Source organism: Thalassophryne amazonica, chromosome 13, assembly GCF_902500255.1.
Source record: "Thalassophryne amazonica chromosome 13, fThaAma1.1, whole genome shotgun sequence".
Lineage (NCBI taxonomy): Eukaryota > Metazoa > Chordata > Actinopteri > Batrachoidiformes > Batrachoididae > Thalassophryne > Thalassophryne amazonica.
In genome coordinates this window covers 42,580,746-42,594,790 of record NC_047115.1, presented here as the reverse complement: position 1 = coordinate 42,594,790, position 14,045 = coordinate 42,580,746, and the positions used below count along the sequence as shown (strand labels likewise).

Here is a 14,045-nt window from a genome sequence, read left to right as displayed (position 1 = left end):
GAAGTCAAAAGGTCACATTCTTTTTCCTATTGTTATGCTGATATGGCTAAGGGTACTTTAGCATTGCGTTATAACTGTGTTTGTGTGGTATTCTACTGGCCAATATACTTACAAAGAAAGTTATTATTATTATTATTATTATTATGGAATAAAAAATTATAGCTCACATATTCACTTTTGTTGGAGTTGATTCTTTGTTGACATGCCAACAAAAAAGAAGGGGGGTATCAAACATTACTTTTATTGTAAGTCTGGGATGCCTAAAACTTTTGCATAGTACTGCATATGGATGTCAAAGACTGCATGTGTATACTTGAGTTTTGACAAGCCTGTAAAGGTGTTTTCAGGTATTGAAACCATAAATACAGCATGTAATCAGCTCCAAACTCAAGACTAGTTTATGATTTCAGCACAGATAGTGAGAGAGAGTGAGAGAGAGCCCATTTCGTGTTCCAGAGGATGAAAGCCAAGCATCTGGAAACTTCACATCTGCATCCCGTTAAATACACTGATAATTCCCCCCTCCATCCCCAAGACACAGTGTGCGCACCCATGCGGGCACACTGTTGGTGTTACTTCTGGGGCAACCAGATTTCAGCCTCCCAGTAGTTTTAGGTTCCGCTCTGAAGGCAGAGACTGACAAGTTCCCTCTCAGCCAAACTGTTTATTCTTCTTGTCCTAAACCGTCAGAGTGAATGAACTCCACGGTTACATAAATCCTCTCCAGTTACACTTTAATATCATTTCATTAATCTGCTCCAATGACTGCCGAAGACTAAAAACAAACACACACACACACACACACACACACACACACACACACACACACACACACACACACACACACACACACACACACACACACACACACACACACACACACACACACAATGTCGCCCTATCCTGTTTCTTTCTGCAGCCATAAAGTCTCCAGCCACTACAGAGAAGATGAAATCTTTCTATTTCTTTTCTGAATAAATAAATAATCCAACACCATATTGCACAAATTACAAATTTTCAACCTAAATTTGCCTGTTTGACGCGAACAACGCTTTTATTTTGACATCGTCAGTCGGAAGTCTCGTGTGTAGTTGTGGCTGGCTTGATCCTGGTGCGTAATTTAAGCCTCCACCACACTCCCTTCTTTCACAGACTCCCCTGAATTTTCCTCTGAGCTGCATCAAACCTTTTAAACGTAGGATGGATGTAAAGCTGCTGGTCGTCGTGGCTGCGCTCACGGTGGCGACATACGCGCCTCAATCCCAAGGTACAGCTGCTGTGCGCATTTCTACTGGTATTTAGTGGTTACTTTTAGTGGAATGTAAAGCAGTGCTTTCTGGAAACAATTTGTTATCTGTCTGGAAGATCAACCATTTTCCTCTTTTATTTGAAACAGTTTGTGCGAGGTAGAAATGAAGGCATGCTTTCGGGGGATTTTTTTAAATTAATACTTGGCTTTAACTAAAAGACGCTTAGTATTTCAACAGAAATTGCGAACTGAATGGAGGTAAAAGTTGAAATGCACTTTTCAAAGTGTTTGCCAGATTAATTCAGATATAGTAAGTAAGTAATTAAGTACAATGTATTGACATAGCACGAATCACAGATAAAAATCACCAAGTGCACCAGTAAAAAATAAAATCAGAACATATCAAACTTTACAAACCAATATATAAAAAAATAGAAAACAGCATTTAAAAAACGACAAGTCTAAAAGCTAGACTTGTGAAATTACATTAAACTAAAGTCGATTACTTTTGCAAATGTTGCAAGAAATTATACGCGAGTAGAATTTAGACTTTTTATTCCAGAAAAATTAATGATTTATTTTTATGCATTTGTCATCAGAAGTGGTAACATTTATGATTTGAAGTGGTAAAAAAAAAAAAAAAAAACCCGTGCGCAAAGCACCAGCAGTGTTTCCATGCGGCTCCTGCGCGCTGTGGACGTGCCGCGCTATTACGCGCGCGTCAGTAAGCTGACGTGAAGCTGCGCTGCGCTTTAGATCAGGTGTAAAGTAATTATCACCTCACCATTTGTTCCTGACCGATGCAGTCTGTTGGTCTTGGCTTTAAAAGCAGATAGATGAAGTCAAACGGGGAAGAAGAAGAAGAAGAAGAAGAAAAAAAAAAAAAAAAAAAAAAAAAAATATATATATATATATATATATATATATTTTAAACAACAATGTCCATGTTATATTTTCCATTTATTGTGAAGTTTCTTCTACAGAAAAAAGAAGAAAGAAAGAAAAAAGAAAAGGGTGTCTGGAAGGAATTTTACAACTGTTAGATAACTGTTATATATTAAATTCAAATGTAAACTTTTTGTATGCATTAATCAAAAGTAACGTTGTTATATTAAAAATCTGAAAGTTGAGTTTTGAAAAGATTTTAAACAGATCATCAAAATCATTTTCATCAATGTGCACCTTAATTTCGATATCTCCCGCTATTATTTTTGTTGTTGTTGTGCTTGACCTTCATTGAATGTCAATACTTTTTATCATTACTGACATGTGACTTCAGTTTGAAAGTATTTGTGCCAAACTCAAACTTGGTGAATTGGTTAAAAAAACAGTCACATCAAAATAAATCACAAACGGCCCGTTTAAGAAAAAAAAAAAAAAAAATCATAATTATGAATGTTCACATGCACACTGTAAAACCTGAAAAATATTTGTACTGTAGGAAACTGTTTACCTTAATCTGTTTAAACTAAAAAACATGGTTTAACTGTGAAATCTTATTTTGTCAAAGTCAAATTAGTGGGGTTAAATTGTGCTAAATCAACACAATAATGTAAAAACCTTGATGCATATCATACTGTGATGTACAGGTATTGAGCTCATGACCTTCTCATAAGCAAAGCCTGCACTATGAATTGGCTGACACTCAATAATGTTTCTATCCTACATTATATTATTCAAACGGTCTTGTTTTCCCTCAAGGTTAAAATGTGTGACAATTTGGGATGCATTTTTTTAATGCTTTGTTTTTGTTTTACTGAGGCAGATTCAGATGCTGGAATTAAAACACTAAAAGAAAATAATGGGTTATTATGTGTAAAGGATGTGTACTGCTTGAGGGCAGTGGAGCAGGTGAAGCATGTTGTTCTGAAACTAGAAAGTTGGTGGATCAATCGTTCTTGTATGTCAGAGTATCCTTGATAAAGGGACTAAACCAAAATGTGTCCCAACTCCATCCAGAAAAATTGTTTGGGTACAAGTACCAGCGCTGGTCACAATTTATTTGTTGACTTATTTAGGTGTCGGAATATTTGTTGCATTGTTTGAGTTACAGACAAATATGTTCATTAACAGATTAGTTGTTTTAAGAGAGAAGACAAAGGTATCATATTGGTATCGGCAGATACTGAAGGTTCCAGTATCGTTACTGTATCGAACATGAGAAAGTGCTATTGTGCCATAGGGTTATTACAAATGAGTTTAACATACTGGAAAATATTATGCTTAATCAACACTAATCAAGTTTATGTTATGTAAATAAAGTAATTACTTTTTTAAGATACATTTACTTAATTGATTTGAGGTAATTGGTTGTGCCAAAATGTTTGAGTTGGACTAACAGCATTTTTCCAGTGCAGTTACTTTTCTCACTTTGACACAACTTTCCCTGTTCAGCTTGTCTTTGGTGACCAACCAGTTATGTTGGTTATAATTTCTAATAAAAGAGTTGAATTAATGCTGCATTGAATGCATATAATTTGCCATTTTCTTCTACTGTCACACTGTCTTGAGTATAACTTGTGCAAGTCTGCAGTCTTCGATCACACTGTAGGGTTATTCTGTTATAGTTTCCAGTAATTTGTTATTGTTCTCTATGAATCACTGTTTGCTTTGTGTAGTTTGATGTAACTAACGTTCATCACTGGTCTCAACGTGCAGCGAAGCCCATCAGCCTGGTGGAGAGATGCTACTGCCGTTCAGCCGTCAACAGCCTGCCTCGAGGCTACATTCGAGAGCTCCGGTTCATCCATACACCCACCTGCCCCTTCCAAGTGATGTGAGTATCATTCCTAATGCATGCCTCAGTGGGTGGCAGACACATGCACACACATCCATGCGCATGCACGCATACAGGGAAATACGAATTCTGCTCCTCACGTCTAAAAAGTACAACAGGTTTCCTGCTAGTTGGACATTTCTCACCATCAATCTCTGAGCGCTGACAGGCCAGAGAAAAGAGGTTTGCATGCATGTGGATGTGCACGTCCCTCACTCAGGTTGTGTGACACACAGAAAGGCAGGATTGTGTGTCTTTAGCACATCACTGATGCATCCACAGGAAGTGTGTCCTGTTTCAGTGAGGGTCCCCCCCATTTATGGAAGCAATATTTGAACGGTTTCATAATTGCATTTGCTTCTGATTTATTTGAATGTACGAGGTCTGTTAGAACAGTAACAGACCTTTTTATTTTTTTGCAAAAACTATATGGATTTGAATCATGTGTGATTGCATCAGCCAAGCTTGAACCTTCGTGCGCATGCGTGAGTTTTTTCACGCCTGTCGGTTGCGTCATTCGCCTGTGAGCACGCCTTGTGGGAGGAGTGGTCCAGCCCCCTCGTCGGATTTTCATTGTCAGGAAATTGGCTGATCGACTGCCGCTTTGCTTCATCAAAATTTTTTCAGAAACTGTGAGAGACAGCCAAGTGGAAACCATTTGGAAAATTCAGATGGCTTTCAGTGAAGATCTTATGGGGATCACACAGATTAAGGACAATTACAACTGGATTAAAGACGGCCCACAGCAGCAGATGGCGCACCGTGCGCCCCGCCACCGAACAGCGATTGACAGGCTCAAAAGACCAGATCATTTCCAAAGTGAACGCTTTGTTGATCCAGGACGTTGTCTGACTACCAGAGAAATGGCAAGACAGCTGGACATAGCACTTTTTCGGCACATTCCACTGTTACAGGAGTTTTTGTAATGGAAAGAGGAGTGGAGAAATTCGCGCGTCGGGACGGAGGCGCAGGGCACAGAACAAAAAGCAACGCCGTGATGAAGCCTCACAGGACATGTTGTGGCATGTCCAGCTCGTCCACAATTTCTCGGATAGTCACAAGACTGAAAAGCCACCGAATGCCGTCTGAATCTTCCGAATGGTGCAAGGGCTGGGCATGTTAAGGCTTGTCCTGTGAGACCAACATGGAGGTGCTTTTGTCCAGCGCCATGAGCGGCTCCGTGGCGAATTTTTCCGCTCCTCTTTCCATTACAAAAACTCCTGTAACAGTGGAATGTGCCGAAAAAGTGCTATGTCCAGCTGTCTTGCCATTTCTCTGGTAGTCAGACAACGTCCCGGATGAACAAAGCGTTCACTTTGGAAATGATCTGGTCGTTTGAGCCTGTTGATCGCCGGCGCGCCATCCGCCTCTGTGGGCCGTCTTTAATCCAGTTGTAATTGTCCTTAATCTGTGTGATCCGCATAAGATCTTCACCGAAAGCCATCTGAATTTTCCAAATGGTTTCCACTTGGCTGTCTCTCACACTTTCTGAAAAAAGTTTGATGAAGCAAAGCGGCAGTCGATCAGCCAATTTCCTGACAATGAAAATCTGACGAGGGGGCTGGACCACTCCTCCCACAAGGCGTGCTCACAGGCGAATGACGCAACCGACAGGCGTGAAAAAACTCACGCATGCGCACGAAGGTTCAAGCTTGGCTGATGCAATCACACATGATTCAAATCCATATAGTTTTTGCAAAAAATAAAAAGGTCCGTTACTTTTCTAACAGACCTCGTAAGTCTTTTGGTCTGTATTTGTTCAGTGTTACAGGTCGCCCAGAGGAGCTTTAAGTGTGCAACAATCACATTATGCTTACAACAGGAAGGAAAAGTTCAGGGACAGTCAATCACTGAATGCAGGAGAAAAAAAAAAGGGTCATGAGGGATTTTTTTACAAACAGGACACGTGTACCAAAGGAAACATGCACAGACGTAATCCAGTATTAACTGTTTCTGGAAGTAACAGCAGGGTTACTTCAGATTTAAAGTAGTGTACAGTCATGTAAACAAAATATCAATCTTAGGGCATGCAAGGGCTCTGGGATTAACATGAGGTCATTCTGGGTGAGATTTTACCAGAAGCGCTGACGTTTAGTTTTTTTACAGTGAGTAGGTTGGAGCACAGGTAGAAGTAGTTTTTTGGTCAAACTGTGGTTTGCCACGAGAAATGGAGGAGCCAGATATGCCATCAGTTATGTTTAAGGATAAAAAACAAACAAACAAACAAACAAAAATTGCAACTGAAGGTGGGCGGCAACCACAAAGGTCTGGTTACATGAACTTTCATGACAAAGCAACCAAATGCCACCCAAGTTAATGATCAAAATGTAGCTGGTTACAACTATGGAAATGGATGACATCTGGTCAATAACAATGCCATTATCACTTCTGATTAATAATAATAATAATAATAATAATACAAACCATGCTCCCATGACAATCATTTCAATCAGGTCCAATATTTTTCAAAGATCTAACATAAAAATACATGGTTGCCACACATTCAGAAACCCATCAGCCCCTTCTCTAAGACTTAAAAAAAATTTTTTTTCCAAGTTTTAAGAAAACATGAAATCTCTCAACTGTAAAGAAATAGGTGGAGGACATGGAGTTTACCAGGATAATAATATTCTCTGATGTGCCAGCAGTGAGGTAAAGGCAATTACATCCACCTGTGAGTTAGTAAGGGACACAGTGAAGGCTCCAGGAACTGCAAGAACAGCCATCAGTGGACTCCAGCCTGACGTCAAGAACATGAGAGATAACATCAAAATATGAAATCCAATATGATTAAGCTTGGGGCTAAGAAAAAAAAACTATGACTTAAATCACAGGGAGAGGAGTTACATCTATCACACAGATCAGAAACATTGAGATAATTTGGGTACTTTGCACTTTTGCAGCCTGTGTACTACTTTAAATTGAATAAGGGAAAGTCTTGTACAAGATGATGACGTATGAATTCTATAAACAGCCTTATCCCAGAAACCTTCCCTAAACTGCAGACTCAACTCTTGTTCCCAATTACAGACAGTTTTATTAACTGGATGATTGTTCATTAGAAGAATAAGATTATATGTCTGCTATATAAGAGCTTTCTTATGGGGCATAAGTTCAAAGAGGTCCTCCCAAGGATGTTTAGGGGCCTGAGAGGGGAACTCTGGAAAAATAGTAGATACACAATGTTACTTTGAAAAAAAATGAGGGCGTGCTATATAGGGAAGACATATCAGTAAAATTAAGAAAGATATCTTCCCTCCAAAGATCATTGAAATGTAATGCCCTTCTTACCCCATAGATGAAATGCAGTGTCAAAGAAGGTGGGAGGAAAGAGGTCATTATTACGTAAAGGGCCAAGAACAGAAGTAGAAACATATTTGAAGTGAAGTCAAAATTGATACTATATTTTAAGAGAGGCAAGTACAACAGGAATATCTGTGTACCAAGACAGGGGCACAGGGAGAGACGAAAATAATAAGGCAGGGAGAAGGCATCTAACTGACACCAAGTTGTCAGGATCTTTTAACCAGTAATTGTATTTTTGAATATTAGCTGCCCAATAATAATAATAATAATAATAATAATAATAATAATAATAATAATACATCAAATTAGGTAAAGACAGACCTCCACTGAGTTGACATTTTTGTAATAATGATTTACAAACCCTGGGAGTGTTACCTCCCCCATATAAATGAGGAAATCATTTGATTGTTAGATTTTAAAAAAATGTTTTGGGTAAGAACAAAGGAATATACTGAAAAAGGTATAAAAATTTGGGTAAAACATTCATTTTCACTATATTAATCTTACCTAAAAGAGATGCTAAATTAGCCCATCTTTGAAAAACTGAACTTATATTGGACAATAAAAGAATAAGATTTGCAGCCTGTAGAGTCTGAGGTGAACCAGTTACATTCACTCCCAGATAACTAAAACCAAAGTGAGTTAGATAGAACGGAAGATCAGTTTGTCCAAGTCACTCTGCAGCTACATTTATAAGCAAGCATTCACTTTTTTTGTATGTTAAGCCTATATCCATAAAAAACAAAATTTGGAGTACTGCCTTAATAAATGTTAAATGACTAGTTGGATTTGTGACATATAAAAGTAAATCATCTGCATACATAGCAACCCTATGTTCTGTAGTCCCACATTAAACAAATTTGCCAGTGTTAAATTTCCAGTGTTAAAGTATTTCAGTATAAAGTGTTAAGATACTGGTGTTGATTTCAAACAAATTTACACCACATTGGTGTCACACCATAGAGTTAAATCACATAGTGTTAATTTACCTCTCTGCAGTTCTTAAACTCCATAAATGAGTGAGTGGGAAATGAGAAAAAGAAATGTCTAAATGTACAACATAATAAAACACCATTATTGATGATATTATGCATTTACCTTGTGCTCAGCTGCACCTACATAGAAAAGTTCATAATTAACACCCACAGTGTACTTTTTAACATAAAATGGCTATATGTGGCCACAGTGTTCTTTTTTAACAAAAAGTGCCTGTATGTGCCCACACTAAAAAGTGTTATTTTAACCCTTTTGAAAGTGTTAGTTAGTCAACAGCCTACAGTGTTATCTGGTTAACTCTTGCATCTTGAGAAAAGAGGTTTTTAAAAAATAAGTTTTATATATTGGTCCAGAGGCAGCACAGTTGCCTGTAGTAGAAGGTTGTAGATTCAAATCCAACCTAGAATTTTTGTGTAATCTGCCTGACTTGGACCCGAGTTTGAATCCCACTCATACTACCTATCTATGTCCTTGGACAAGATGCTATGTTACACTTGTTAGTGTTATTTTATGAGTTAAGTGTAATGTGGCAGTGTTGATATTCTGACATTGGTTGATCCCATGGGTCAAAAGTTATTAGTGTCAACACATTGTTATTAATTATCGTGCCACCTTTTCACTGGCTACTTTTTACATACGGATCTCTGGAACTGAGGTCCACCAACCCTGTGAATTTCACATGTCAATTCTGCCTGGTTTAGGCTGCCCATTGGCCTTTTGTGTCTAGAAAATAAATAAATAAATATATAAAATAAAAATCAGCACAAAAACAATAGGGTCCTTTGATGGTGATATTCTGACACTAGTATAGAGAATTATTAACACTACTCAGTGTTAATTTTCAACAATTAAATCATTCTAGGTGAGTGTTAAACACTTTCAAAAGTGTTAATTTAACACTGAAAAGACTGGACAAATATACATACTTTTCTCATGTTAAATTTAACATGGCCAGTGTTAATTTAACACGGGTAATTTTACTGTGTAAATTCAGATTTGGTAATCACTAAAATCCACCACTGCATAAACACAACTTTTGATTTGGATAGAAGTGTAAAATCGCACCCTTGGGTGTCTGAATAGTCACATTTTTTAGGTGTGTGAGACACACATGGAGAAAAATAAACAGATTTATCACATCACAAAAACACTGTGAAACTAACAAAACCGTGTTAATTCAGTTTGCTAGATAAGAGCTGTTTGATAACAATGTGTCAAAGTGCCCGATGTCACCAACTTTGCTTTCATCTTTATTTGTGGTATATAAATGTGCCAAACTTTGTTCTTCCTTTTGCTCAGTGCCAAACTGAAGACCAACAAAGAGGTGTGTGTTAATCCAGAGATCCGATGGCTGCAGCAGTACCTGAAGAATGCTGTCAACAAGTAAGCAGTTGCAAATCGGAGACTTTTACAGCAAATGATTCTTTTGTCCATCGCAGGAAACCTGTCTGGAGTGGAGCTAAATAACATCCGCTCTATAGAAATTTAAAGTAGAGATCACGGAATGCAGATGCACAAATGCGCATGTGAACAGCTCTCAGCAGACCAACAGTGAGAGTGACCGTTGTTAATGGCCCAGTTTACTTTGGAGCTTTAACTCAGGACTTGCCGGTACATGATGAAGCAGAGAGTGGAGGCAGCGTCCCTGACCGCATGTGATCATGAAAAGTAAAAAAAAAAAAAAAAAATTATCAGCCGGTGTCACTGACCTGCCTTCACTGCGCATGGGTCATTTCGGAACGTCAGCAACAATTCACAGATTATCGCGCCATGTCTGCTTCAAACTGCTCTCCAGTCACCATCTATTTCAGCAACAGATATCTGAAGCTTTGTACTTACTTACTTACTGTACAACAATCATTTCCACATAAATTCAGCATTATTTCATAATAAAAGACAAGGGAGCAATCAGAGCACCACAGCAGCACGTATGAGTCTGACGTGCTGCTGCGCATGCGTCATTGTGAAGCGCCAGCAGCGATTCACCAATTATTGCCTCGTTTCTGCTTTAAACTGACTTTAGAATGATTTAAAAGGTTTTACTTTGTCTTCTGATGGTTAATAATCACATTATTCCCTTCAATTGCTTTAGGTGTGGAGAATCAGACACTCTGACTCTATGTTTTTCAGACTATATTTCTGATCATTTTGGCCTTGACCTTTGCCCTATCTTCTCTAGCAGTTAATCATTTAGAGACACTGATCCAAATTTTCCTGCCAACTTTGATGAAAATCTGATCACCTCATTCCAAGTTATTTTGTACCCAGACACACTCACATGAGACATTACATTACAACACGCCACTGCTGCCATGCAGGGGCAATTAATGAATCACTGGTTCACTCACAAAACTATTGCACTGCACTGATGCAAATCCACATTTTACCTATTGATTATAATGCAATTATGAGGATTACCATTTCTGAAATCCATCGGACAGCATCCTGTGCAACAGGTGTCACGTTGTCCATAAGACTGCTGCCTGTATTACATACAACACCACATTTAACTCATAAACAAGTGATCAAAATCAAACACAAACCTGAAAGCACTCATAGGAAAGCATCTCTCTTATTGTTACCTTTGTTATTCCATTGTGCATACTTCCTCTTTTGTTTTTGGAGAACAGAAGTCATGCTACTGCCACTTCCTGACTGGTGGTGTTACTGCATTGCTTTGCAATAGCTCCATCTTCAATGTCCACAAACAGAGAAGCTTTCATCATTTTCACATTTAGCCAGTCCTGAGGGCGTTTCTGAAGGCTTGGGTATGCAGTGCAACAGATTATCATACATGCAAGGCTAAAACTGAGATAACTGATATCATGAGGTAATTATCCCTTTTTACAAATCTCTGGATTATTATATGCAGGAACTGAGCCTGCAGCTCATGAGGATGACATGGAACTTTCCAAGCTCTGAATGCAATGGATCAGTAGTGTCTGTCCGCAGGATGATTGTTGAGTGTATGACTATGAAGGTGTGAACAAGCCTCTGCATGAACACAACAAACCATGGCGAGTGTAGAAGAGGTCGTTTACAACAGATCAGCCTAATGTGTTTCTAATTGAACATAGAGTGTGAAGGAAAATAACACCTTTTATTATATGGCTACAACAGTACATGCGCTCTGATTGGCTGATACCGAATCTCAATTAACAAACCACACCTCACTTCACAAAATCTCACCTAACCATAACACTGACACATACACGACCCCAACCCACTAACTCCCATGTCAAAGACTTTAATAAAATATCACACATACTTGTCTGCAACCCTCTGCCCCAAACTACCTGCTTTGCATCTCTTGCTTTTAATTAAGAATATTGGACCTGAAAATATTCAGAATTTTGTCAGATTCAGCAGGTAGATGTTTTTGTCACGCAGTTGCTATGCCATTTTGACAAAATTGGCTTAAACTTTAATCTGAGCTATAGTCAAAACAAACAAACAAACAAACAAAACACCCTGTGATGTGCAAAATCTGCTGCTGTACTACATACAGTAACTTGTCAGCATGGTACTGATTTCAAGAATGCTCTCACTTTTAAAACTTACATCAGTTTTGCTTTCATGTTCCAGGTTGAAGAAATCCAAACAGGCCAACTGAAAAGTTTGCAGAGATCTTCTTGAAGTGTGGCTTTTGATGGGGCCATTATCACTGATATGTAACAGATGATATGTGATCATCTGGTATGTTGTACAGCACTTATCCTGGCTGTGAGGCCACAGCCTTTGCTTGGAATGAACTTTCAGCTCACCACCATGGCCACCGGTCTACCAACTCCTGTCACCGCCGCCTTCGCCGACACCATTCGCACTACTTATAGAGATGCTGCTTGTGCAAAGACCATTCATATCTGTGTATCTGATTGACTTTCTAGCTATAATGCCTATACTTTTTTTTTTTAGAAATTCATCTATTTTTGGAACATTCCAAACCCCCAGATGTCTGTTATTTAGGAACAACCCCTGGTTTTTATAACTAATCCTGATCACAGGATCTGCTTATCATTATTATATCTTGTTATAAATGTAATCCACAGTTTTCCAAGCTCCATTGAATGTTTCAGTTTAATTGGCACCATGGAATTTCTACAGGCAGGAGTTACGCCCAGACTGAACACAAGATCTATACAACATCTTAGTAAAAACTGCAATTACAATGTTTTGTAGGATCCCAAAAAGCTCAAGTATTTCCTGGGCTGTTCTGTGGCAACGATTATGTTATGTTTCAGCTTTTTTTTTTTTCTTTATCAAGAATATCTGAACATCTGGATCCCAACCATTTTTGATTAAGAGAACAATACCAAGAAATGCGCTGGGATTGTAAACTTGCATCAGTTTACTTGTGCCACTGGTGAGAATAAAGTGAGACTGTCACCAGAAACAATTAGTGCTCTGAATAAAATGGTATTAAAAAGATTAGTTAATGTGTTGGGGGCTTTCTGAAGGAAAAATTGGAATACAGCCTACTGCTTAATATCAATGTTCGTTTCAAATAACAATGTAGAGTAATTAAAAAAAAAAAACACTCACATAGTTGTTAAAATACTAAATGTTGCCAGGCAATAGTAAAACAGTGGTACTAGTAGTGTTAGTGAAAGTAGTAGTACCATCTGACAAGAAATACAGTTGTTCATAAACCTGACTACCTACAACTGTCATGCAAATAACAATGCACTTTATATCTGATGTATTCATATTTTATCATTAACTGAGTTAACTTGTTATTCTACCTACTCACTAAGTCTGATCATTCATTTCTGTATTTTTCCTTTATTTTGTTTATAAAACTATTTTAATATTGCTCTCTTTGGGCATCGAAATGTGTAGCAGCATTTAACTGTTAAAACATGAGCGATGTTTTCTTTATTTGTATGAATCTCTTATTCATATGTAATATTGATATAAAAATATTTTATTTTTGTACTCGTTAATGCATTTATATATGATATTGAATTCAGACATTTAAGTGAAGGAACTGTAATCACAAATGAGCCATTCAGCAAACATTTTTATTGTAAAACTTGTATGCAGTCAGTAAAAAAAGACATCTAAATATTATGGCTTCTATTTTATTGCTTTTTAAAAGTAAGTTCATCATAAATGCATGTGTATTCACAGCCCAGTCTCACATTTTTTATTTGTCCTCCCGTCACGAAATGACTCAGGTTTCGTGACGGAGTTTTTTTTTTTTAACTCACTATTACTAACCCTAATCCTACCCCCAACACTAACCTTAACCATAACCTAATCCTACTCCTTCCCCCAACCCTAACCATACCCCCCCGCTTCACTTTTAATTTTGTGCAGCCATTACGGAATGTATTAGAATGAATATCACGAACCAATAGATTAATGTATATTTCGTGCTGCTGAATCACGATATGCCATGAGACTGGGTTGCGCATTCATTACACCAGCCAATAATATGGTTTTTACTGATATTTTTAGAAGGTACAAGGGAAATCCTCCAATCAGAAGTGATTATTTACAGCTTCATAGGTGGCGGAAGGAAATTTCACGGGGTGGGAGTGTGGGGTCCATTACACTCAGTGGTTAAAGATGAGAGGGTTCTGGGGTGGGGGGGGGGGAATGTTCCCTCCAGGAAATTCTCTCTGTTAAAGGTGAACTCCAGAATGTTTCTACCAGGGCCGTACTAAAGGATTATTAACTGTCTGTGAGGTCTGTATGAGGAAATATCAGACTGAC

General features: G+C 38.1%; 1 protein-coding gene across 1 annotated transcript; it reads left to right on the top strand.

The window, feature by feature from the left end:
* The first annotated feature begins 1,142 nt into the window (after positions 1-1,142).
* Positions 1,143-13,373, top strand: cxcl12a (chemokine (C-X-C motif) ligand 12a (stromal cell-derived factor 1)). The gene is made up of 4 exons (XM_034185215.1): positions 1,143-1,267; positions 3,908-4,025; positions 9,627-9,710; positions 11,913-13,373. Exons 1-4 carry the CDS (start codon positions 1,201-1,203, stop codon positions 11,938-11,940), a joined length of 297 nt encoding a protein of 98 aa, XP_034041106.1. The 5' UTR covers positions 1,143-1,200; the 3' UTR covers positions 11,941-13,373.
* The last annotated feature ends 672 nt before the right edge of the window (positions 13,374-14,045 follow it).